Source organism: Gopherus flavomarginatus, chromosome 3 (assembly GCF_025201925.1).
Source record: "Gopherus flavomarginatus isolate rGopFla2 chromosome 3, rGopFla2.mat.asm, whole genome shotgun sequence".
NCBI lineage: Eukaryota > Metazoa > Chordata > Testudines > Testudinidae > Gopherus > Gopherus flavomarginatus.
Window position 1 is genome coordinate 235,698,709 of NC_066619.1, and position 24,791 is coordinate 235,723,499.

The window sequence follows — 24,791 nt, forward strand, 5'->3', positions numbered from 1 at the left end:
ATGTTTGACAAGAAAAGTAGGTAGTACAATAATATTTCTTATTATCTACACTAATGTCCAAATGTATTCAAAATTATATATATCTACCAATTACTGCTGGACATAACCAAAATAAAGATATTACAGAGTTAATGCACACACAGGAACAGTTTTCAAAGTACTGTATGGGTACATTAAAATGTAACAGTCATGGTAGTAGGGAGGAGAACTTTTCCATGTACTGCTATTTTCCTCTTTTCATCCAACTCCAGTTTGTATTCCTAGGTTTAACAGAATTGGGGACAGGAGGGACGAGAACAACAGTCAAACAAGCCTCAAAGTAACCTCAACTAGTCACCAAAGAAATCTCTTAATTCCTCAAGAGGCAAAAGAGTTTTGGAAAGCAAAAAGAGTATTTCATGAAACTGGGGAATCCTGGGTACCAGAATGAAATTTGGCATAGAGTTTTTTGGCAGGGGAAAAAGGTTGTCTTTTTTCCCTTGAAGTTTTTTTTAATTAAAAATGTGAACACCGTGTAACAAGGTCAGCACACACCTCTTTGGGGAGCCTCTTTTCTCTGGCCACTATACCAGCAATCATTGTCCTTTCCACAGGGGGCACCCACCTCTTGTGGATGGCCCCCTTTCTTTCTGTTAGGTGTGAGCCTGCTTTTTCTTTTTTTGGTCTTACAAAAGAATGGGGCCAACCTCTCAAGCATCCCCCCAGCTACTGGTTCTTTCGGCTGGTCTTCAGCAGCTCAGCCTTCCAGCCAAGCTGCACACACTGTCCCCTTCTGGGGTACACAGTCCTGAGTTCTTATCACAGCCCTGGTATAGGGTCACAGCAATTAGGAAGCTGGTGGGGTTTCAGGAGGCCTCTCTGAGCTCAGTCTTCAACTAGGCCAGCAGAGCCCACCATCTTGGTACCCTTGCTGACCTGGCCAGGTACTGTGCTCAGTCCCCTGGGCTTCAGCCTGCCTGCACTGACCTTCTGCTGCTCTTTCCACAAGCCAGGAACATAGTCTTAAAAAACCTTCCCTGGGCTTCAGTCCTGTCTGCTGTGAGCTCTCCACAGTGAACTCTCCACAGTACTGCTGCTCTGTTCAGTCACCAGTCTTCACTTCTCAAGCTCCACCCAGCAAGTGAACTTCTCTGCTGTTTGTCTTATATAGGGCCTTTCTGGCCCCTTATTGGTTGCTGCAGCAGCCCCTTTGATTGGCCACTCTTCTGCAGCCACTCTAGGCTGCCTGGAGGATTTCTCATAGCTCTATTCTGGGGCAGAATGATGCAGGGCCATGGGGCCTTCAGCAGGGGCCTCTGGACCTAGTCCTCCCTGCCACACACCCCTTTTAAAGTTATACACATTGCTCTGTTTTAGATGTAGTTTAGCAGAGAAAGGTAGAAACATTTTTACTGTGACTCACTTGAAAGTAATCCTGCCCACCAGAGCCATTCCTTCAAGTAAGAATATCCACCCTGCCCTGAAAAAATAATTTTTAATATTAGAAAAAAAAGTTAAAATGATGCTTCAAAATTCAGATTTGTAATAAATATTTCAAATTCTACAGATTATAAAACTTATTCAAATTGAAGTAGTTAAATTTGCATGTGCAATGCTCAGTCTGTAGAGGACATGGAGAAAGTCAGCTACACCTAATTTTGAGTTATTCTTAAAAATATAATTGTTTAATATTAAATTCTATTATTTCAAGTCCTATATCTTGAACATGAACTTTCAGTAGACACATGAAGGAATAAGAAGACTTCATTAATTAGGATTACTCATATGCATAAAGTAAAGCATAGGTTCGCTACATCAGAGCCTACATAGCTATCTATACCAAGACGCACCTGGAACATGCTTAAAGTTCCGTAAAACTTGTTTTTTTACATAAAAAGTAAAGCTGCTACAGCTATCCAAAGCTTTCTCATCCAAAATACAAACAAGTTATATATTGGGAAATCCATTTTTCCTCAAATATTGAGAATATCCAGAATGGTAGGGTATTATACTTTGCAGGAAACATTACAAACAAAATCAAAATAGCAAACCAAAACAAACTCAAAACCTTCAAAAAAGGATTTAAGTGCTAATTCTAATAGCAGCATGGTGGGATTTTCAAAAGCACTTCAAACTAGTCTAATTCTATTCCTATTGACTTTGATAGGCCAACTTACTCTTACTGTAGAGATAATTTCTGTACTACACAGTTGTTAAAAATATTGCCAGCAAGTTAGCTAGTAAGTTTTTATTAATATTCATTTTGAAGTGACTTGTCCTGACAGCTCTTTATTTACAAAAATAGAGTTCAGTTTTCTTCAGAATGCCCTTATTCCCATCCTGCAAATCCACAAGCTGGGCACGTATTCAAACACCTACTTTTATAACTGCATTATCATAGAATCACAGATAATTAGGGTTGGAAGGGACCTCAAGAGGTCATCTAGTCCAACCTCCTGCACAAAACAGGACCAAATCCCAACTAAATCCCCAAATGGCCCCCCTCAAGGATTTAACTCACAACCCTGGGTTTAGCAGGCCAATGCTCAAACCACTGAGCTATCCATCATAACTCAAGTGTTTCCCACGCTCACACTGAAAGGGAAGAAACAGCAAAAATCTTTTTTGGGAGCGGGGCAGAGAGAGAATTTTTTATCTGGCGCCTAGATATTATTGTGGTGGATGCATTAGAAATATCTTGGATACACACAAAACCCACTGCCATCTGCATCCCCTAAAGGTTCTTAAATCCAATATTACCTGTAGTCAACTACTGAAAACATCAGTTGGCTGTAACCTTGAATTTGCTGGTTTATGATTAAAAAACATAGATTCTGTCAAAGATAAGCAAGTAAACATTTCTTACCAGCTCTGGTGACTCCCTTGTCAGCCAGTTGCAGAAGACCCTTCTTTTTCAGTATAAAGCTGGAGCCAACAAAAATACTGGAACCAATTGCCAGGGCCACACCCACATAGAGCCTATATTTGCTTCCCGCATATGTGGAAACACTCAGGTTTGTTTCATTGGAATGGTTGTCTGGATAGGTAAAGAAATGGGCCTGTGTTTCTGACACATTGATGATCTGGCACCAGGCTTCATAAGAGTCACGGCAAACCAAAGAAAGAACAGCACCTGGGGAACAGAGTGAGGGGGAAAAGAAAAAAAAAAAAGAGACTTTTCCTCTGTAAGATGCACGACAAAAACAAATGTAGAAAGCATGATACACAGTATTTAGAAAATCATCTAGTCCTCATATTGGTATTTTATATATAAAAGTAATTGTAATAAATTGTGACCTGGTGAATGGGCACTGACAGGCCACTAACAAAAGTTTAATTGCAGCTTGACTTGCTCCACCCTTAGGAAAAGAATGGGGGAGGGCTGCAAGCTGCTGGCCAATCACGTTCTCCAGCAGATGGTGTAAGGAGGATTCCACAGGTAACTACTACAGGTATGTCTACATTGCAATTAAAAACCTGAATCTGGCCTATGCCAGCTGATTCAGGCTCACGAGGCTAAGGCTAAGGAGTTGTGTACTTGTGCTATAGACGTTCAGGCTTGGGCTGCAGCCAGGGCTCTAGGACCCTGCAAGGTGGGAGGATCCCAGAGCCAGGGCTGCAGTCTGAGCCTGACTGTCTACACCTCAATTAAACAGCTTGTTAGCCCTAATCCTGTAAGCCCGAGTCAGATGGCAGGGGCCAGTCACAGGTGTCTAACTGCAGTGTAAACAGACCTTATAGGACTGAAATGATAGCCCTGTTTCTTATTTTGTTCTCTGGTAATTTAACACCAGTTTATTTTGGGGTGGGTTTTTTTATTATTGTTTTTTTTCAAGTAAATGTATAGAACAAGAGCCATAAGAAAAACTTAAATGGTCAGGATTTTGGGTGGGGGTCGTGGCGGAATGGCAGAGTGATGGAAAGAGAGGCATTAATCACAAATGGTTCATAACTTTGTCTTTTTACAATGATGCTAAGTCCATTTTATTTGTTAAAGATTTAAAGATTTTTGGAATGCAGAATACAGTACATTTACAGCAAGCTGTATTTGTCAGAAGCAATATTGACATCCACTGCGTACTCTGGATAATGTGAAATGATGAGACAAAACTCTGAACATGTTAAGGATGCACAGTGTCTGTGATCCACTAAAGAAAAATCCCTGTTTGAACAGTCACTAAGCAGATGTTCAGATGATCTCTCCTGACCTGTAATCAAGTTTAATTGCTAATTTTAATAAGTGTTGGCCTTACTGAAGGGTGTCTCAGGTTACTCACCATTCTGAAGCAATATCTAAACCCCTGTTTAGGTACAAAGGCACACAGTATAAATGGACAGTAAACTCTCTTTTTAGCAGAGGCTCAAAAAAAATATACCATTGTCAAAAGAACTCCTACTCAAACAGAATGACATCTATCTGTATCAGTTTTCAGTTGATTCTTTAGTTTCCCACCCATGAACAACTTTCATAGCATCTAACAATGAACTTTTAATCATTCCAAATATATTAAGTCACTTAGGTCAGTATAGGAGGATCCCATGTGAACAAAACTATTCCTTCTCAATGACTACCATGAAAATTGTCTTTCATTTACGAAATCAAAACTTTGTTGAGTTTGTAAGATCATAAAGTGTATGAAGGGAAGTTGGAATCACAGTATGTGCCAATGAGCAATTGTGAAGATAGATATTAATATCAAGGCAATTATGATTTCTGATCTAAGTTTAAAAATGTGTGCAAAAAGAAGTGCCACTATATAAATCAAAAGGTCCTTTGAGGGCTGGGGAAAGAAACATCATACAATCATGATTTCTTAGTGACTCAGTATGCATCACTATTCTTTTACCCATCGCTAGTGATCTAATGCTGGCAGTGGGAAGGAGGAAGATTAGACTGAAGGGGAAAAAGTCAGACAAATGGAGTAATCTTACCAGATCCAACTGATGGGCTTCTTTTAAGGAGTATTTTACATTCATTAAAATGGGTCTCTGAATAGCATCTAGTTTCTTTAATGTCTCATAGACTCATAGACTCATAGACTCATAGGTCAGAAGGGACCAATCTGATCATCTAGTCTGACCTCCTGCACAAGGCAGGCCACAGAACCCCACCCATCCAATTTTATACAACCCCTATCCCAGGATTGAGTTTTTGAAATCCTCAAAAATGGTTTGAAGACCTCAAGCTGCAGAGACACCACCAGCAAGCGACCCGTGCCCCACGCTGCAGGGGAAGGCGAAAAACCTCCAGGGCACCTGCCAATCCGCCCTGGAGGAAAATTCCTTCCCGACCCCAAATATGGCGATCAGCTAAACCCTGAGCATGTGGGCAAGAGTCACCAGCCAGCACCCAAGAAGGAGTTCTCCGCAGCAACTCAGTACCCATCGCATGCAACATCTCCCCGCAGACCATTGAGCAGACCTGTCTGGTGGTAATTCAAGATCAATTGCCCAAATTAACGATCCTATCATAACATCCCCTCCATATATTTATCAAGCTTTGTCTTAAAGCCAGGAAAGTCTTTTGCCCCTACTACTTCCCTCGGAAGGCTATTCCAGAACTTCACTCCCCTAATGGTCAGAAACCTTCGTCTAATTTCAAGCCTAAACTTCCTAATATCCAGTTTATACCCATTCGTCCTCGTGGTTACATTAGTACTAAACTTAAATAATTCCTCTCCCTCCCTAACGTTAACCCCCTTGATATATTTATATAGGGCGAGCATATCCCCCCTCAGCCTTCTTTTGGCCAGGCTAAACAAGCCAAGCTCTTTGAGTCTCCTTTCATAAGGCAGTTTTTCCATTCCTCGGATCATCCTCGTAGCCCGTCTCTGAACCTGTTCCAGTTTGAATTCATCCTTCTTGAACATGGGACACCAGAACTGCACACAGTATTCCAGATGGGGTCTCACCAACGCCGTATACAACGGTACTAACACCTCCTTATCCTTGCAGGAAATACCCCGCCTGATGCATCCCAAAATCGCATTTGCTTTTTTAACAGCCGTATCACATTGGCGACTCATAGTCATCCTGCTATCAACCAGTACCCCAAGGTCCTTCTCTTCTTCCGTCGCTTCCAACTGATGCGCCCCCAACGTATATCCAAAATTCTTATTATTAGTTCCTAAATGCATGACCTTGCACTTCTCACTATTGTATTTCATCCTATTTCTATTACTCCAGTTTACAAGGTGGTTCAGATCTTCTTGAATAGCATCCCTGTCCTTCTCCGTGTTAGCAATACCCCCCAGCTTCGTGTCATCCGCGAACTTTATTAGCACATTCCCGCTCTTTGTGCCAAGGTCAGTAATAAAAAGGTTAAATAAGATCGGTCCCAAAACCGATCCTTGAGGGACTCCACTGGTGACCTCCTTCCAGTCCGACAGTTCACCTTTCAATACGACCCTCTGGAGTCTCCCCTTTAACCAGTTCCTTATCCACCTTACAACTTTCATATTCACTCCCAGCTTTTCCAATTTAACTAACAGCTCCCCGTGCGGAACCGTGTCGAACGCCTTACTGAAATCTAGGTAAATTATATCTACCGCATTTCCTTTATCTAAGTAATCCGTCACCTTCTCAAAGAAGGAGATCAGATTGGTTTGGCACGATCTACCTTTAGTAAATCCGTGTTGCAATTCGTCACAATTACCATTGACCTCTATGTCCTTAACTACTTTCTCTCTTAAAATTTTTTCCAAGACCTTACATACTACAGACGTCAAGCTAACAGGCCTATAATTACCCGGATCACTCTTTTTCCCTTTCTTAAAAATAGGAACTACATTAGCAATCCTCCAGTCATACGGCACAACACCCGAGATTATCGATCGCTTAAAAATTCTCGCTAACGGGCTCGCAATTTCACGCGCCAGTTCCTTTAATATCCTTGGGTGGAGATTGTCCGGGCCCTCCGACTTCGACCCATTGAGCTGTTCAAGTACGGCCTCTACCTCAGTTGCAGTAATATCCACTTCCATATCCACATTCCCGTTTATCATCCCTCCATCATCGCAAGGTTCCTCACTGGTCTTATTAAAAACCGAGGCAAAGTACTTGTTTAGATGTTGGGCCATGCCTAGGTTATCCTTAACCTCCATTCCATCCTCAGTGTATAGCGGCCCCACTTCTTCTTTCTTTGTTTTCTTCTTATTTATGTGGCTGTAGAACCTTTTACTATTGGTTTTGATTCCCTTTGCAAGTTCCCCACTACCAGGGCCGCCCGGGGGCAGGGGCGGGCAAGTGGGGCAATTAGCCCCAAGCCCCGCAGGGACCCCCATGAGAGTTTTTCAGGGCACCTGGAGCTGGATCCTTCACTCACTCTGGGCCTCTGGAAAACTCTTGTGGGGCCCGGGCCCCCGGAGCGTCTTCTGCTCCGGGTCGTCGTCATCAATTCGGCGGCATGGAGTCCTTCCACTCCGGGGTGTAAGGACCCCCTGCTGCCAAATTACCGCCAATGACCCAGCACTTTGGTGGCGGGTCCCGCTTCGGTGGTGGGGGGCCCCCGCTGCGGGTCTTTGGGGCACTTCGGCAGCAGGTCCCGGAGTGGAAGGACCCCCCGCTGCTGAATTACTGCCGAAGGGGGGGCCCCCCACCACTGAAGACCCCAGGCCCCCTGAATCCTCTGGGTGGCCCTGCCCACTACTGGACTTTTGAAAAGTAGCCATATGCATTTGCCACCAATATGCTTCCTCATGCATAAATACAGGCATCAAGCTTTTACTTAAAGCTCATGACAACATTAAAGAATTTCTGGGTTAAGCTGCCACTTCATCCTTAAGTTATCTTATTGCTCTCAGATTTCAGCTAATCATGTTATATTAATGAATGTTTAAGCATTTTCCACCTGACCTACTAGCCTCAAGTTAGTTCAAACTGTTAATCCTACTTTTCAAACTGGCATCAGTCACAGTTGCTGTAGGTTTAAGAATCAGCAGTACTACACAAGCTCAAGAGTATCACATGCTCTGTTTCAGTGCTCTTGGTCACCCTACAAGCTGCTTGCTTTATATATTGTTTTAGAAAGGTACTTTTTTCAGATCGTCTTTGTCAAGGTCATACATTAGTGTGCACCTAACGTAAGTGTTATATTAGAATTCAAATTTGATCTGTTATGGACCATTCAGAAATCAAATACAAGACAGAAATATTGCTTTTGCTTTGCTGATATCAAACAGTGGATCATTTCTAGGACCAAGAACAAAAACATCCACTATAGTTCAATACTGGCAAGGAACTAATCATTTTCCAATCTGCTGAAAATTTCCAGCAGATGTTAAACTAGGAGAGTTTATCATTAGCAGATCCATCTTTGAAAGAACGGAGACATTTTTATGCTGATGGATCCTTATTTTTCATACAAAATCATGGAAAATTACTTTTGCTCATCCTATTATAAAATATTAATGTGTAGTAGCTGTTATTACCTAATTCATTTCTCTTTAAATTAATGCTAGACTGTTTATAATGAAACACTTTTTGCTTCATTTGTAAGACCTAAAATTTACTATGATTTGATGAAATTAAGCAATTCATTCCCCACTTCTCAACTTTTAAATTAGATGAAGAAAGCTCAATTGTTATTGTATTGATTTATATCATTTTATCAGCTGGCTACTATCCCAAAGCTGAAGAAAATTATGAGCAAAACTGATTGTGAGAAAAAAATTAGACAGAAAAATGTGATAAAAAATTGGGAGTTTTTTAAGAAGAGTTTATTAGATGGCCAAAAAGCCACAATTCCATAATGAAGAGAGAACAACTTTAGCTAAAAGTCCATCCAGATTCAGTGGCAAAATGAAGGCAGCAATTAGAAATAAAAAAGCAAGATATAACAAGTGACAAAAAAGAGAAATAGGTAGCAATCAATATAAATTAGAATTTATGAAGTGCAGAAAATTGATAAAGAAAGCTAAAAATAGGCAGATCCCTGTTCAAATCCCTTCTACAGAGGCTTCAGAGCCCAAACTGCAATGTTTACACAGCTATTTCAGTGTGGTAGCACAAGCCTGACTTGACCCAGACTCAGACTTCCTGCCACTCATTGAGTACATACACTGTAACATGCCTGCCTCTCCCCCTCCACTTATAGGGAGACTGCCTGCTTAATTCAGGCTTTGTGAATTGCAGTGTTATTCCTGTGAATTTTTAAGTGTCTAAAAGTTAAGTGCTACGACACTCAGTGTTGTAATGCTTAAGTCCTTCTATGGATCTGGGCCCTGGTGTACACATTTTAAAAAGGAGGTTGAAAAATTAGAGATGGTGTAGAAAAGAGCCACCCAAATGATTCAATATGCCTTACTGGGAGAGACTTAAAGAGCTCATTCTGTTCTGTTTACCATAAAGAAGATTGAGAAATGAGTTGATTACAGTCAATAAGTACCAACATGGGGAGAAAATACTGGGTACTAAAGGTCACTTTAATCTAGAAGAGAAAGACACAATCAATGGCTGGAAGATGAAGCCAGAAGAATTAAAATAAGAAATTTGGCCCAAATTTTTAGCAGTGAGGATGATTAACTATTGGAACAAACTACCAAGGGAAGTGGTGGATTATGCATCTCTTGATGTCTTCTAATCAAGACTGAATGCCTTTCTGGAAGATATGCTTTAGCCTAATATATGCTATACTTTAGCCAAACAAGGCTTCAGGCTCAGTACTGGATGACGGAGTGAAATTTAATGCCCTGTGATGTATAGTCCAGACTAGATGGTCTAATGGTCCCTTCTGTCCTTAAACTATGAATCATTAATAGCATGTCCCTCCTTTTGAAACATAACATCAAATTGGGCTAGATCAGGACTTTTTTTTTCTTTTAAGCCAACCCACCTTGAAGTCTGTGGATTTAACTATTTAATTTTAAAATCAATTGAACAGAAGTTTGTGTATCAGATTTGCTTGTTGATTAGAAGTTGGTAGAGTTTAAACATATTAAAATAGCCTTATTAATGTTATTTAACAATCCTATGTTCAGAAAACAGGATTTAGATTTACATGACCAGTTTGATGCCTAGCTTGCCTAAATGGAAAAAGGAAATCAAACTAGAATAACATCACAAGTAAGAGAGGAAATTTGGAAAAAAACAAAATATATTCCATCATCTTACAGATAACAAATCAAAATTCAGCCATGGGAAAAGAATGTTACAACTTGCAAGATTGCTTGTTAGAGCTAATTGTAACATGACTTACTTGTGCTGATATTAACATGATTATTTTAAATAAAAGTTTAAAAAACAAATGTAGAAATAGATTAAGTGAAAATAACAGGATAGATACTTTTTTTAAATAAAACTTGTAAAATCCCTGTAAGGTGAGAAAGATTTCAGTAAGGCATTTGATATGGTTCCACGTTGGGAATTATTAGTTAAATTGGAAAAGATGGGGATCAATATGAAAATTGAAAGGTGGATAAGGAACTGGTTAAAGGGGAGACTACAACAGGTCATACTGAAAGGTGAACTGTCAGGCTGGAAGGAGGTTACTAGCGGAGTTCCCCAGGGATCGGTTTTGGGACCAATCTTTTTATTACTGACCTTGGCACAAAAAGTGGGAATGTGCTAATAAAGTTTGCAGATGACACAAAGCTAGGAGGTATTGCTAACACAGAGAAGGACCGGGATATCCTACAGAAAGATCTGGATGACCTTGTAAACTGGAGTAATAGTAATAGGATGAAATTAAACAGTGAAAAGTGCAAGGTCATGCATTTAGGGATTAATAATAAGAATTTTAGTTATAAATTGGGGACACACCAGTTGGAAGTAACAGGGGAGGAGAAGGACCTCGGAGTATTGGTTCATCACAGGATGACTATGAGCCGTCAATGTGATATGGCCATTAAAAAAGCTAATGCAGTTTTAGGATGCATCAGGCAAGATATTTCCAGCAAAGATAAGGAGGTGTTAGTACCATTATACAAGGTACTAGTGAGACCTATTTGGAATACTGTGCGCAGTTCTGGTCTCCAATGTTTAAGAAGGATGAATTCAAACTGGAACAGGTTCAGAGACGGGCTACTAGGATGATCCGAGGAATGGAAAACCTGTCTTATGAAAGGAGACTCAAAGAGCTTGGCTTGTTTAGCCTAACCAAAAGAAGGTTGAGGGGGGATATGATTGCTCTTTATAAATATATCAGAGGGATAAATATTAGGGAGGGAGAGGAATTATTTAAGCTTAGTACCAATGTGGACACAAGAACAAATGGATATAAACTGGACACTAGGAAGTTTAGACTTGAAATTAGACAAAGGTTTCTAACCATTAGAGGAGTGAAGTTCTGGAACAGCCTTCCAAGGGGAGTAGTGGGAGCAAAAGACATATCTGGCTTTAAGACTAAGCTTGATAAGTTTATGGAGGGGATGGTCTGATGGGATAATCTAATTTTGGCAATTAATTTGGCAACTGATCTTTGATAATCAGCAGGTAAGTAGGCCCAGTAATCCGTGATGGGATGTTAGATGGGATGGGATCTGAGTTACTACAGAGAATTCTTTCCTGGGTGCTGGCTGGTGAGTCTTGCTCACGTACTCAGGGTTTAACTGATAGCCATATTTGGGGTCAGGAAGGAATTTTCCTCCAGGGCAGATTGGCAGAGGCCCTGGAGGTTTTTCGCTTTTCTCTGCAGCGTGGGTCACAGGTCACTTGCTGGAGGATTCTCTGCAGCTTGAGATCTTCAAACCACAATTTGAGGACTTCAATAACTCAGACATAGGTTAGGCGTTTGTTATAGAAGTGGATGGGTGAGATTCTGTGGCCTGCATTGTGCAGGAAGTCAGACTAGATGATCATAATGGTCCCTTCTGACCTTAAAGTTTATGAGTCTAAAGAGGTAGATAACTCAGGAGAGGGGTCTCATTTGCCCACATACAAAAGTTTATTTTCCTATTTCTCTATCCTTTCATCCATTCTTGGAGCTTTTTCCTATACGTACAGGAAATGGATTGCTAACTGCCACGTACAATTGTTCATTGTACTTTCTACAGGTCAGGTATACTGCCAGGATCTGTTTATTCAGATACAGGTAATGTTTATATTAGTTGAGTTGAAAGTGATGACAATCATAAAATAATGCGAGACTAAAGGTTTAGTGCCACTGTGAGAAGTGAATATAAATTTAGATCCCAATCCTAGACGCTTACACATGTGGGCACTCCATGTATAGTGTTTAAAGCAGTGTTTTTCAACCTGTGGTTCACAGACCCCTGGGAGTTCGCAGACTATGTCTAAGATTTCCAAAAGGGTCCACACTTCCATTCAAAAATTTTTAAGGGTCCACAAATGAAAAAAGGTTGAAAACCACTGGTTTTCAGGACTGGGTTCTTAATATTCAGTTTCACAACTACATACAGTAGCTAACCAACAAATGCTGCTGGGCAGGTCCTTTTGCTATCTGGATTTTGATCCACAGCTTTGAACACGCTGTACGGAAAAAAGTAAAAGCCACTGAAGAAAAATGCTCTTTATTTTGAATTAAGAAAAAAAAAAGACATTGATCAGCTGGGAGGTAAAGAAAGTCAGAACATTTTTAGTAGAGTCCGTGGGTTGATATCAATCAGCAGAAGTGGCATTCTTTATCAGTAAAGGGAAGCACAGCCTCAGTAAGCACTGTACATCCAAGCCAGTCAAGTTAAAGTAGGAAACTGTTAAAACTACTACAAGAGCAGAAATGAGGGCAGGAAAAAAAAAGTGGGAGAGAGTGGAACAAAGTTGAAGAAGAAATTGTTTGTCAGCTCTCTTAACTGTTCCTAGGAATGTGTTGCATTTGTCCATTACACTACATGTGTGCATGTCTTGTGCACTCGTGCCAGAGAATTTTCTCTAGCAGTACCCACAGGGACGGCTACGCCTGTGCGTTGGTGTACCTTGTTCTCAAACCTGAAGGTAGAAAGGGGCAGAGCTACTTTGCCCATCCCTCAGTACCTTCCTACCAGACTCTTAGATGAAAAGCTCTCATGCATTGGGGAAGGAGGGTGGGTCATGTAATCGATATATGCAACTCATCTCAAAGAAAACAATTATGGAGAGGTGAGTAACCATTTTTAATTCTTTGAGTGATTGCATATGTCCATCACAGTAGATAACACCCAAGCAGTTTCCAATAGAAGTGGGGCTAGGAGTCTCATCAGAAGAGGGACTACAGGACTGCTTTCCCTACAGTTGCATCTTCTCTTGATGCAGTGGTAAACGCATAATGTTTAGCACAAGCATACACTGAAGACCATAGTGCCACTCTGCAGTTGTTCACAACAGGGACATTTCTCACAAACACTGTGGTGGCTGAGTGTGCTATGGCTGAAAGTACAATGGGTGAAAGTACAGAGTGCTTTTCAGGAGGTGCGATGCCCTTCATCTTGTAGCACATGACATTACTGCTGGTGATCCACATAGACAGTCATTGTGCTGTTCCAGGATTCCCTATCATTCTTTCTACTTAGGAGACAAGCAGCTGTGAAATGACCCAAAAGGGCTATTCTATCTAGATAAGTGGCCCGTGGCTCAGTGAACATCCAAAGTGTGGAGCTTTTGTTGATCTTTATAACCATGTGGTTTTGGAAAGAAGACCGGTAATATACTTACTCGTTGAGGCAGAAATCTGATGCACTTTGGACAGAAATTTAGGGTGTGGCCTAATGCCCTGTTTAAAAAAAACCAAACCGTGTATGGAGAATCTGTTAGCAGGTGTGATCGGGTGTCCACTTGCCCTGAAGGGGTTAATGTAGACCAGGGGTCAGCAACCTTTTGGAAGTGGTGTGCCGAGTCTTCATTTATTCACTCTAATTTAAGGTTTCGCGTACTGGTAATACATTGTAACATTTTTGGAAGATCTCTTTCTATAAGTCTGTAATATATATAACTAAACTATTGTTGTATGTAAAGTGAATATGGTTTTTAAAATGTTTAAAGAACTTCACTTAAAATTAAATTAAAATGCAGAGCCCCTTGGACCGATGGCCAGGACCCAGACCGTGTGAGTGCCACTGAAAATCAGCTTGCGTACCGTCTTCAGCACACGTGCCATAGGTTGCCTACCCCAACGTAGACTAAGAAGGACAGGGCCAATTAAGCAGACAGGCACAGCTGAGGGGATCAGGTGGCTTAAGTAATCCCTTGCCTGAATGAGGGAGCACAGCTGAGGAGGAATGAGCTGGGCTGGGGTTCTAAATGCAGGAAGCTGATGATACAGAAGGTTGTGCCACTTCTTAGGAGACAGGAGAAATGTTTGGGACTTTACAGGGAGGTAGCCTACAGTTACTCACTGGGAGGAGAGAGCTGAGAGGCCAGCAAACCCAGAGAGGGTAGGAGAACCAGATGGTAAAGAAAGGGCTCAGGGAAAAAGGCAGTAAGGTCTAGGAGGGAACAGAACTTGGCTGCTGACTAGAGGGTCCCTGAGCTGGAACCTGAAGTAGAGGGTGGGCCTAGATTCTCCTGCCAGTCACTGGGGAAGTGGCACCACAGGGGCAATGAAAGGAAAGACTGCCAGAGACTGCTAGTGAGGAAAGACTTCGATACTCTGGGAGGAGGAAACACTCATAGTGATTTGGCTGGAGGGCCAAGTCATGATACAGAGGGAATACCTGAGTTGCAGAGAGAGTGGTAGTGATATGTGCAGTGAGCAACAGAAGGGTGCCTCAGATCTGGAAGGAGCTAACCTCTGGAGAGGCCAGGAGGAAGCACTCCTAGTGGTGAGTAGACCCTATGACATCAGGGCACAGAGGTCTCCTATTGTCCTGGAAGAAGTGATGGCTGTTAAAAAAGCCACCTTTGCTCTGAGAGGTGTAACAATGAATAGGAGACTAGTGGCTTGAAAGGGGGACCCATAAGGGCTGAGAACACTATCTTCAAATCCCACTATGAAGTAGGGTCTCTGATAGGTGGGAACAGTCTTTTTAGGCCATTTAGGAACTTGGTAGTCCTAGGAATAGAGAATTCAGTCCTGCTGTAATATAGGGGAGAAATGCTGAAATTGCAGCCAGATGCACTTTAATGAAGCTATCAAACTTGACTCTTTGAAGTGTAACAAATAGTCCAAGATCTTTTGAAACGTAGAATGAGTAAGAGACATCACATGGCTAGCCTCTCAGAGAAACGCTTCCACTTATTAAAGATAAGTAGCTCTTGTTTCCCACTATTAAGCAAAACACTCTGGACCGCCTCTGAGCAGCGAGCCTCTTCTGGTTTTATCCGCTGAGGAACCAAGCTGTGAGGTGTAGTCACTAAAGGTTCAGGTACAACACCAGCTAGCGATTCTGCAATATGAGGCCTTTGACTAAAGGCAGGAGTCAAAGTTTCCTGATTGACTTTTTGTGCAAGTCTGAGAACTATAGCTGCCTTGCCCATGCTGGTGCAATGAATATCATTTTGCCTTCCTCTTGCTTCAGCTCAAAAATGATCTTGGGAATCAGCAACACTGAATGGTAGGCATAGAGCAGGCTCCTGTCTCAGAGGAAGAGAAACGTTTCCAAAATGGATCTGGGGTTATGGCTGCCCTAGAAGAGAAAAGAGGGTATTTCCTATTCTAAGGGATTTGCAAATAAGTCCACTCTCGGGACTCCCCCCTACATGAAGTACTGATCTTTGAATAGCCATGTTGACAGGGGCGGCTCCAAACACCAGCACGCCAAGTGCGTGCTTGGGGCAGCAAGCCACTGGGGGCGCTCTGCCGGTCGCCGCGAGGGCGGCAGGCAGGCTGGCTGCCTTCAGTTACATGCCTGCGGAGGGTCCGCTGGTCCCGCGGCTTCAGCGATCCGTTGAAGCCACAGGACCAGCGGATCCTCCGCAGGCAAGTTGCCAAAGGCAGCCTGCCTGCTGTGCTTGGGGTGGCAAAATGCCTAGAGCTGCCCCTGTATGTTGAGACAGCATTCATGATCCAAGCTGAGTAACCTGCTCAGCAGGTCCACTAATCAATTTTGAACTACCAGTAGGTCTGATGAGAGTCAGGGACTTCCAGATACAGAAGTGCCAAAGCCTGACTGCCTGCTGGCACCCCTGCTCTCTCCCCAACTTGCTGTCCTGTTGGTATCCAGGAAGTAAATGAGATAGAAACTGACGGTGCACTGTGACAACTGCCTGGTAATCAAAAAATGTTTATATACAGCCGGCCTCCTGAGTGGACAAGACTCGAGCTTGCAGATCTCTGATACACTTCCCACCCCATGACTGAAGCCTCTGCTACCAAAATCATGGGGGAAAGGGTGGGGAGAAGGGGACCCCACTGCAAACACTGTCTTGGTTCATCCACCAATTCAGGGACAATAGGACCCTGTCTTGGATACATACTAGTCTGTCCTGGTGATGTACCTGACGGGCTACACTGACTTGACCCACATCCATAACCTCTGAGATGCAGCCTGGCATACAGGCAAGGAGTTCCATAAGTGCACACTGCCATATGCCCCAGGATCCTGAGGCAGTTCTTCACTGAGGTTTGGGGATGTCCCTTGAAGGATGCACAGAGGCCTTGTATAGATAGTAACCTTGGTAGCACTAGAAAAGCTCTGGTTAGGGTTGAATTCAGGACTGCCCCAATAAATTCTTTTCTCTATGAGGTGCAAAGATCAATTTCTCTTTGTTTGCCTCCAGTCCTAAGCATGTAAATAGACCATGTTTGGATAACTTCCTCCATCTGCTGATGGGAGTGACCCCACATCAACAAACGTATACCAGGAAGTACCAGTGGCAGAAATGGGCTGTCACACAATTGACAAAAACCCTCTGTGTGGATGATAGGCCAGAGGGTAGACTGTGAGCTAGAAATGGTCTCATTCTCTAATAAACTTTAGAAAGGTTCTGTGGCTTAGGTGGATCAACAAATGGAAATACACATCCCTCAAGTCGAGGACAGCATTTCAATCTCCCCAGATCTAACAAAGGGATAGCAGTTGTGAGGGAAACCATACAGAACCATAATGGCTTCATGTACTTGTTCAAGATTCAAAGGTCCAAAATGGGTCTGAGACCCCCTTATCCTGCTATATGTCATTTAAGGCTAACTCAGGCTAAGCAGCTGGGGATCCCTTACTTATGCTTAAAAATCTTGCCAGCTCCAAGCCCAAGCAGCACAGAGACCCAGTTTCTTCTTGACAGGGATTTTTATTCCCTCTCCACAGAGTTCAAGATGATGGGATGAGTCCTCATGCATGTCTTTCACATGGGTGTGGTGGGGAGCAATCAACAAAGTGTTCTTTTTTTCACAATGGCTCATTTCACTTCAATGAACTTTTTTTGTGTGCAAGGCCTAACACCTTCTCTAGAAAGCCAGTCTTTACATTAATTAATGCTGCTTTCCTGTTTGGAAAGTTATACCATTTGCACTGTAAACCTCTAACACTTAATAGAATCTTATTACCTGGGTACATATATTAAGTGAGGTTAATATATGCAGCATCCTACAAGCATTTTGTAAATACCAAACATATTTTTATAAATCTAATGCTTATTTTATTAATACTAACACACAGGTGAGTCAGACTGGTTTCCAGCTATGTACTGGCCAGTGTTCAGATGAAGCCTAAGGGCCTTGGCATGAACTGGCACCTGATCACCACCAGCATCACAGCCACATCATACTCTGAGAAGAAGTAGGAGTACTCCAAAGGCCCAAGGGGAATGGTACAGAGTGTCATCATCAGAGATTAGGACTGTGACTTATTGCAGTACTGGCAGCAACATGAAGGAGTTCTTGGCTATCAGTACCATGCACTGAGTTGGAATAGTTACCATTGGCCTCTGAGTTGGCAGCAGGCACAATGGAAATGCTACCAGACCTGAAGTTGCTGGCAGTACAGCAGGCCCCAGTTTGGAAGCCAACATGTACACCACACGCGATAGCCTCAGCAAGGCATTATCAGTCTGATCGCTCAGTGAGGACTCTACCAAGAGGCTAATCAGTTTCTTCACAGGTTGCAGGCTTATGGAGGAAGAGGAACTCTAACTGACTGAGGGGGTTCTGATGCCAGACCTCCTTGAAGATGTACCTGAGGTGTTCTTCATTTTGCTCCTTAGTTCTTGTCTTGAAGCCCTTACAGATCAAACACTTATGCATGATGTGACCCTCACCCAACCAGTTCAGGCAGTGGGAATGAGGGTCACTCACAGGCATCAACTTGTGACACCTGGAGCAGGGTTTGAAACCAAGGAACTTTGGGATAGGCTCCACTGCTGGGCAGAGACTCAAGTCCACTGATTATTGACAGTCAGAACAATAGGTAGGAAGGAAGAAAGTGTTATTCATTTTGGGTCCTTGGACCCCCTTTTCTTTCTAAGTACTACTAGCAACAACTAACTGTAATGGTTTAGTCACATAAGGAGTGACCTCACAGCATGCTCTGACCACTGACAGTAAGAAGGAACTGAAGGATGGGCAGAACTGCTCTGCCCTTTTATTCCCTTCGCTCAGAACACCAGGAAAATTAGGCTGCAGGCACAGCGACCTCCGTGAGACATGCACATGTAATGGACACATGCAATTGTTTGAAGAACTAAGGCATTTAAAAAAAATCTTTCTGTACTATCTCACTTTTTATTCCACATATTAAAAATGTCTGTGTGGATCTCCAACTATGCTTGACCCAGCAAAAGACTTTTATTCAAAATGTACTGGATGCCACAGAGGTTGCACAAGACTTTATCCTCTGATCTTTGCTGGCACTGTAACAAAGAAAGAGGAACCCTGATGCATATGCTAGACAACTTTTCAACTGTCAGGAAGCTGTGGAAAGAGGAAGCCATAAAAAATAAAATGGTGCTTGGCTTCAGAAGCCAAACCTCAACTGAAAATCATATCCCAGGTTATTTACCTGCAAACCTGTGTTTAACTCCACCAGAAAGAATCTGGTTCTTGAGGTCTGCAATGATCACCAAGCACATGATTTTACATAAAATGGAAGAGTGGGCTTATGCACAAGAATAGAACAGTGGTATTTGGAGTTAGGTATTTGATCTGAGTTAGCAACCAAACAAAGAATATCTTATCACTGTAGACCCCATACTTTTTCAACATTTTTAAAAATCCAAATGTATCTAATAGTTAAAAAATGCCAGACCTCCATTCCACTAATCTTGTCCTTTTTTCCCTTCCCTCCCCGGTGTTCTACTCCCATTCAAATACATCTTCTCCTACTTTATTACTGTTACCCTGACCCTAACATGTTCTTTCTATGTAGCAGTGTCCAGTTTTCTATTGTCTGGTCTTACAGATTGGACAAGTTGTACAATTGTGTAATGGCATAGAATCATAGAAATGTAGGACTGGAAGAGGCCTCCATAGCTCATCTAATCCAGGCCCCTGAACTGAGGCAGGACTAAGTATTCTCTAGACCATCCCTGTCAGATGTTTGGCTAACCTATTCCTAAAAATCTTCAAAGACAGATTTCCACAACCTCTTTAGGTATTTCATTCCAGTGCTTAACTACCAATACATTTAAGAAGCTTTTCCTAATGTCCAGCCTGAAACTGCCCTTGCTGCAATTTAAACCCATTGAGTGCAGCTGCAGCGGCATGAGTGGTGGGTGAGACTAGCCACCTCAAGCAGACACCTAGCATCTCAGATAGGTATGAACTGAGAGCAGCAAGCTCCTCCTGCTGCAGATACTACTGCAGCTATGCTCTGTTTTTGGCATACTAGCTTGATCACAGTGAGCCTAGGTATATCTCCTCAAGATGGAATTCATACCTTTCAGCTCTAGTGTAGTCATACCCCTGGGTCATCCAATATGTTCTACAAGACGAGAAGTATAGATTGGCATTTATGATACTTTTAAGGGGTTTTTTTAATCATTATTTTAAAATCACTACTACACATCTTGCAAGCCTCTTTTTACACATTGTAGAAAAAGTAGGGTACAAACCCAAATTCCCTCTTCTCCTGCAACTTTAGTGGTCACCTTCAAATATGCAAAGAAATCCATCTAACCTTTTCACAGCACAAGTCCTCACTCATTTCACTGTGCAGATATCACAGGACCCTCAAATTAGTGAGTATTCTTACACAGTTCAACCTTTGATGAGATGGATCCTCTGTGAACTCATCTTTCACTTCTGCTCTCCCCTCATTTTATTTCTCCCTTAGTGACAAGGGCCCTGAATTCTGGCTATTTTCACGTTGGTTGACACAATTCAGTTGGAACCACTCAACATTACTTGATGTTTGATCAAGAAAAGTGATGAAACTCCTTCCTTTACCATCTTGTTTTATGTAAAAAAAAGGGGGGGGTTTATAATATTTGGACATTGCAGGGCAAACAGGACTACTCTTTTTTTAATAGGAAGAAAAGTTGAAGCTAAAAAGCCAGTTTAAAGAAACATTTGTTCAGGGAATAAGGCTGAAATACTGTCGTGTTTATGAAGAGTACAAAGCCCAGCCCGGGACTTTTAAAGAGCTTCCAAAAATAGTTCCAACTTTCCTTCAGAGGTGGTGTGGCCTAACATCCTATGGCAGTATCAGTACAGGATCATTCCCTCCATACTAGTTACTAAACACATGCAGCTCTGATATAATGAAACACTGATGTTGACATCTTGTAATGGGCTAACTTTTATAATTTTTTTTTTAAATGGCAACCCCAAGGGTGAGATAAGAAAGAAGCAGAATACCCTTGACTTGGTCAGCTTTATCCAGCTACTAAGTTACTGCCCAATACAGCAGAGCCTATTAAGTATATTTTAGTTCAGTAAAATAATTCTCTCCTCCAGAAGTTTTGGGAGCTTGGTCCAAGGATAGTAAGATCAGGCCCTAAGATATTAAATAAAGTTATATGTTCAATATTTGTAGAAATTGTGCTGTATCAGTAGCTGCTTTCACCCACTCTCATGTCAATTGAGCCAATAGACAAGGTCACCCTCTTGGTGCTTTAAAATACAGAGAGCAGATTTGTGAAAGTGACATTCTTACAGTCATCTTTCAGGGAAGAACTTCACTTTGATGTATTTATGATTGTTTTGCAGCAGCAGCAGCAACCAAAAATCCCACTCAGGATCAGAGACCTAGGATGCTAACTACTGCGCTCTCTCTCTCTCTGTGTACTCTGTTTAAATTATGTGACTACTGTAAAAACAGCTGAGAGCTAGGTATGCCTCAAGTTAGCTACTCTTGATTTCTCCACACACAGTTTTTGCACCAGTGTAACTCCTGTGGGCACAGGCTGTATCATATGGTGGTATGCCCTGCTTGCTGAATGTAACAGCTACAGTGAAATCAATGCTACACCAACTTCGTAGAACAGCGCTCAGGCTGGGTGGGTGCTGCCCTAGAGACAGGATCTTTCTCAATCCGCCCCACTACATTTGCTGGCTGTTCTATTGCCGGGAAAGTCGCACCAGCGTCAATACGCTCCTGCTGTGAAGATTCAGCTCCCAGGGCGGGCCCCACTCCGCCCAGCAGCGTCTCTTCCCGGCTGTCCGCCCTCGCCTCCCCACAGGCTGCTCTCTCCCGAGACCGCCCGCCGCCTCCCCAGCCATCTGCCCGCTCAGGGCGCCCCTTTGCCCTCCCTCAGGCCAGTGCCACCCGGGCGCGCCCTCCTCCCCGGGCCAGCAGCCAGAGACACCCCAGGCCCTCTCGGCCCTTCGCTGCCCCCCGCTCCCAAGCTACAGCCCCCGGGCGGGTGTGACTGACCTGCGCGGCAGGGCTCCCGGCCTGGTACCATCACGGGCTCCCCCATGCCTCTGGGCTCTCACTGAGTGCGGGGCACAGCGTCTCCTCACAGCCTCACCCCGGCCCGCACCTCCCTCAGCCACTCCCAGCCCAGGTGCGGAGGCCAGTGCCGACCTCATTGTGGTGTCACAGTGACGGTAGCGTGGGGAATCCAGGGCAAAGGGGAGCTCAGAGGACAACTTCCCGTCACCGCAGGGTTGTAGGAGGAGAGGAGGCAAATGCTGGCTCCTTTCCCGGCTCAGGCGGAGCGTGGGTAGTTTGGGAGGGGTCCCGGGTTGGACACAGTCTGGTCTCATGCCCCAGCTTGAGGGGATGTTCTTAATCCGTCCCTGGCCTGAATTCCTCACACGGCCCCCTGTATCAGCAATGGACAGGTTTCCAAGGGGGTGAGGCCCCAATTTACAATCCCTCAAAGCCCCACGGAAATCCGAGCCCCACGGAAAGCAATGGGCTTTTTGCCCTTGACATCTGTGTGGCCAGGATTTCACCCCAGGGCTTGCTATTGCTGGCTTCAGGTATGATGCCGCTTTCAAGGAGAGTGGGTGGCCAAATCATTAGGATTCCAGTAGTGGATTTTAGACTGAAAAACCTTAAATGTAATGTAAGTGTAAGCGGGGAATGGTCCTGCTATTGTGGGGAACTTCCCTGGCTTATACACTACCCCAGTGCAATGGGCTAGCGAAAGGGCTCCTCTTCCACTCTCCAGTGTGACAAAGTCCTTGAAACCCCAAGAAGTCTGGGTCCAGGATTCCTGGGGGCTCGCCCCCCAACTTTGTTATGGTCACTTGGGGCAGGGGCTAGGGTGTCCCCGCTCCGGGGTGCTCTGTCCACACCAGACACTTCCCTGGCCCTGGATAATTACATACAGTTCAAAGCAAATACAATTTATTAAACAGCAATCTATTTTAAAAAATAAGGAAAAAATGGGAAAGGTAAAAAGAAAATGCATAACCCCGCTTTGTGGCACAGGGACATCACAACCAGCATCTCTGTAATGTAAGGGAAGTTCACAGTCTGTTCTTCACACATCCCAGGTCTCCATCTCAAGTCGTGGCTGTACTGCAGGGCTGCTGCTGGTCAGACACTTGCTCTGACGGTGGCTACATGCATTCAGGCTCTAGGTGGCAGGACCCTTCTTCTCAGCATCAGCTGCCCCTGTTGGGGTTACAATCCCCCTCCAAGTCTGGCCTGCAAGGCCTCTTGGCTGGGGAGGCATCTCCCTGGACAGGGCCTGCTGCCCAGGGTCCCCCATCCTGCTGCCCAGCTGCTCACCACACCTGGCTCCAGACTGCTCCAGCCTCAGCTCCACTCTGCCTCAGCACTGATGCTGCTCTGGCTCCAGCCCCCTGGGCTGCTTTTTCTGGCCCCTCTGGCTCTGGTTGCTGCAGTTCTCTTCCCAGCACAGGTCTGCTCTCTGAGCTGCTTCTGTGGCTCTTCTCCCAGCACAGATCCACTTCCTGGGCTGCTTCTCTGGTCCTCTGACTGGCGTAGCCTTGCTCTCCAGCTCAGCTTGGGCTCCTGCTCTCTACTTAGCTTGGGCTGGCCCCACTCTGTCCCAGGCAGTTCCAGCTCACATGGAGAATGGGACCCCCCGGCCTCCTAACTCCCTCATTAGCCTGCCCACCCTGTCAATCAGGCTAACCTGGAGCATTGTCAGTCTCAGGGTCCTAATTTTCCACCAACCCCTTCCCCTTTCTTTTGGTACTAGAAGCTAGCCAACCAAAAATAATTAAATAAATAAAATTTTAGAAAAACAACAAAAAAACCCCAAACTATTGCGTTTTAATAAGGGGCCAATAGTCCCCTTACATAAGTCATGATGAAACCTAAGCCTCACATGGGATAGAACACGTGAGGGGACAGCAAGCATGCAGGAAGAGGGCCTGTGGGCCTCTGGAACACCAGATAAAGAGTCTGTGTTCTGGCTCTGCATAGACTGGTACTGCAGACCTTTGTGGGATTAAGCCTGGGGAGGGACTTTAGTTTCCACAGAACATCCCCCATAACTAGCATGGAGAGGCTGTGGCTGCATTGGCTGTAACAGTAGTAACATGGGAGATGTGCTGCAGCCTTGGGTCCTGCCTCTCTCTTGGGGTGTGTGGCTTGATTACTCAGGCTCTATGCAGGTGAAATTCTTCACCCCATAGGAATTTTCAGCACATGCCAATGAGCAAAATGGGTGCAGCATGTACATACCCTGAGCATGATTCACTGTCTTTGTTCTTGCTGTATGTAATCATAAGAAGATATTAGCTTTGTTCCCTAATGGTTTCACAACAGAAGTCCAAATCTTGTTTTTCTTGTTTTGAACTAATGAAAGTGAAGTCAAATGTATTTGTGTCACTGAGGGCACATCTACACTGGCAAAGTTACAGCGGCAGCAGTTACAATGCAGCTCAGAGAGTGCAGAAGGAAAACCACTGTTGTGTGTTCACACTGACGACTGCCTGCGCAATAGCGTGTTCACAGTTGCGGAGCTATTTGGAGTGGTGCACTCTGGGCAGCTATCCCACAGAGCACCTCTTTCTCTTTTGTTGCTAAGACTTGTGGGAAGGCAGAGGGGGTCGCGGAGCATCCTGGGTCCAGTTCCAATGCCCCGTGATGCATTGTGTCACATTCTAACAAACGCTGTGCTTCCATCCGCATTTGTTGCTGTAGCATGGTGCGCACTCACTGCCATGGCACCTCCAGCTGGTCAGTCCAGGAATTAGCTCTTTCCAGCCTTGGCTTACCTCCTGCTGGCCGGTTTTTCTCCCTTGGTTATTGGCCCTGTTGTCTCCACCACCTCTGGCCCCATGTCCCTTCCAGACCCAGTCTCTTACTTTGGGGTGCTGCCCTGCAGCAGTGCCCCCACACTCTGGGTCTCCCCTTCTCAGGGGAACCCCTTCCCCCTATGCCCCTTGCCTCAGTGGCTACAGTCAGTTGTCATCTAGCCCTCTTTCTCTGGGGCAAACTGCAGTCTGTAATTTAAAATAAGGGGCTGCAGTTTTTGGGTTAACGTACAGCAAAAACCCAACTAAAGCATTCCACCCCACCCTATTTTCTAGGATGATTGCTTCACCTCTCCCCCCACCGCATGGCTAACATTGGGGATGATTTCTGTTCAGCCACAGGCAAACAGCCCAGCAGGAACGGCCACCTCTGAATGTCCCCTTA

General features: G+C 44.0%; 1 protein-coding gene across 1 annotated transcript in view; it reads right to left on the bottom strand.

The window, feature by feature from the left end:
* NIPAL1 (NIPA like domain containing 1) overlaps positions 1-21,692 on the bottom strand; it is a 43,036-nt gene extending 21,344 nt beyond the window's left edge. Inside the window, exons 1-3 of the mRNA XM_050947854.1 lie at positions 21,597-21,692; positions 2,846-3,112; positions 1,403-1,459 (exon numbers count right to left, since the gene is read on the bottom strand). Coding sequence (XP_050803811.1) covers positions 1,403-1,459; positions 2,846-3,112; positions 21,597-21,642 — 370 coding nt within the window. The 5' untranslated portion in view covers positions 21,643-21,692. The remainder of the gene's footprint in view (positions 1-1,402; positions 1,460-2,845; positions 3,113-21,596) is intronic.
* Positions 21,693-24,791: the final 3,099 nt, after the last annotated feature.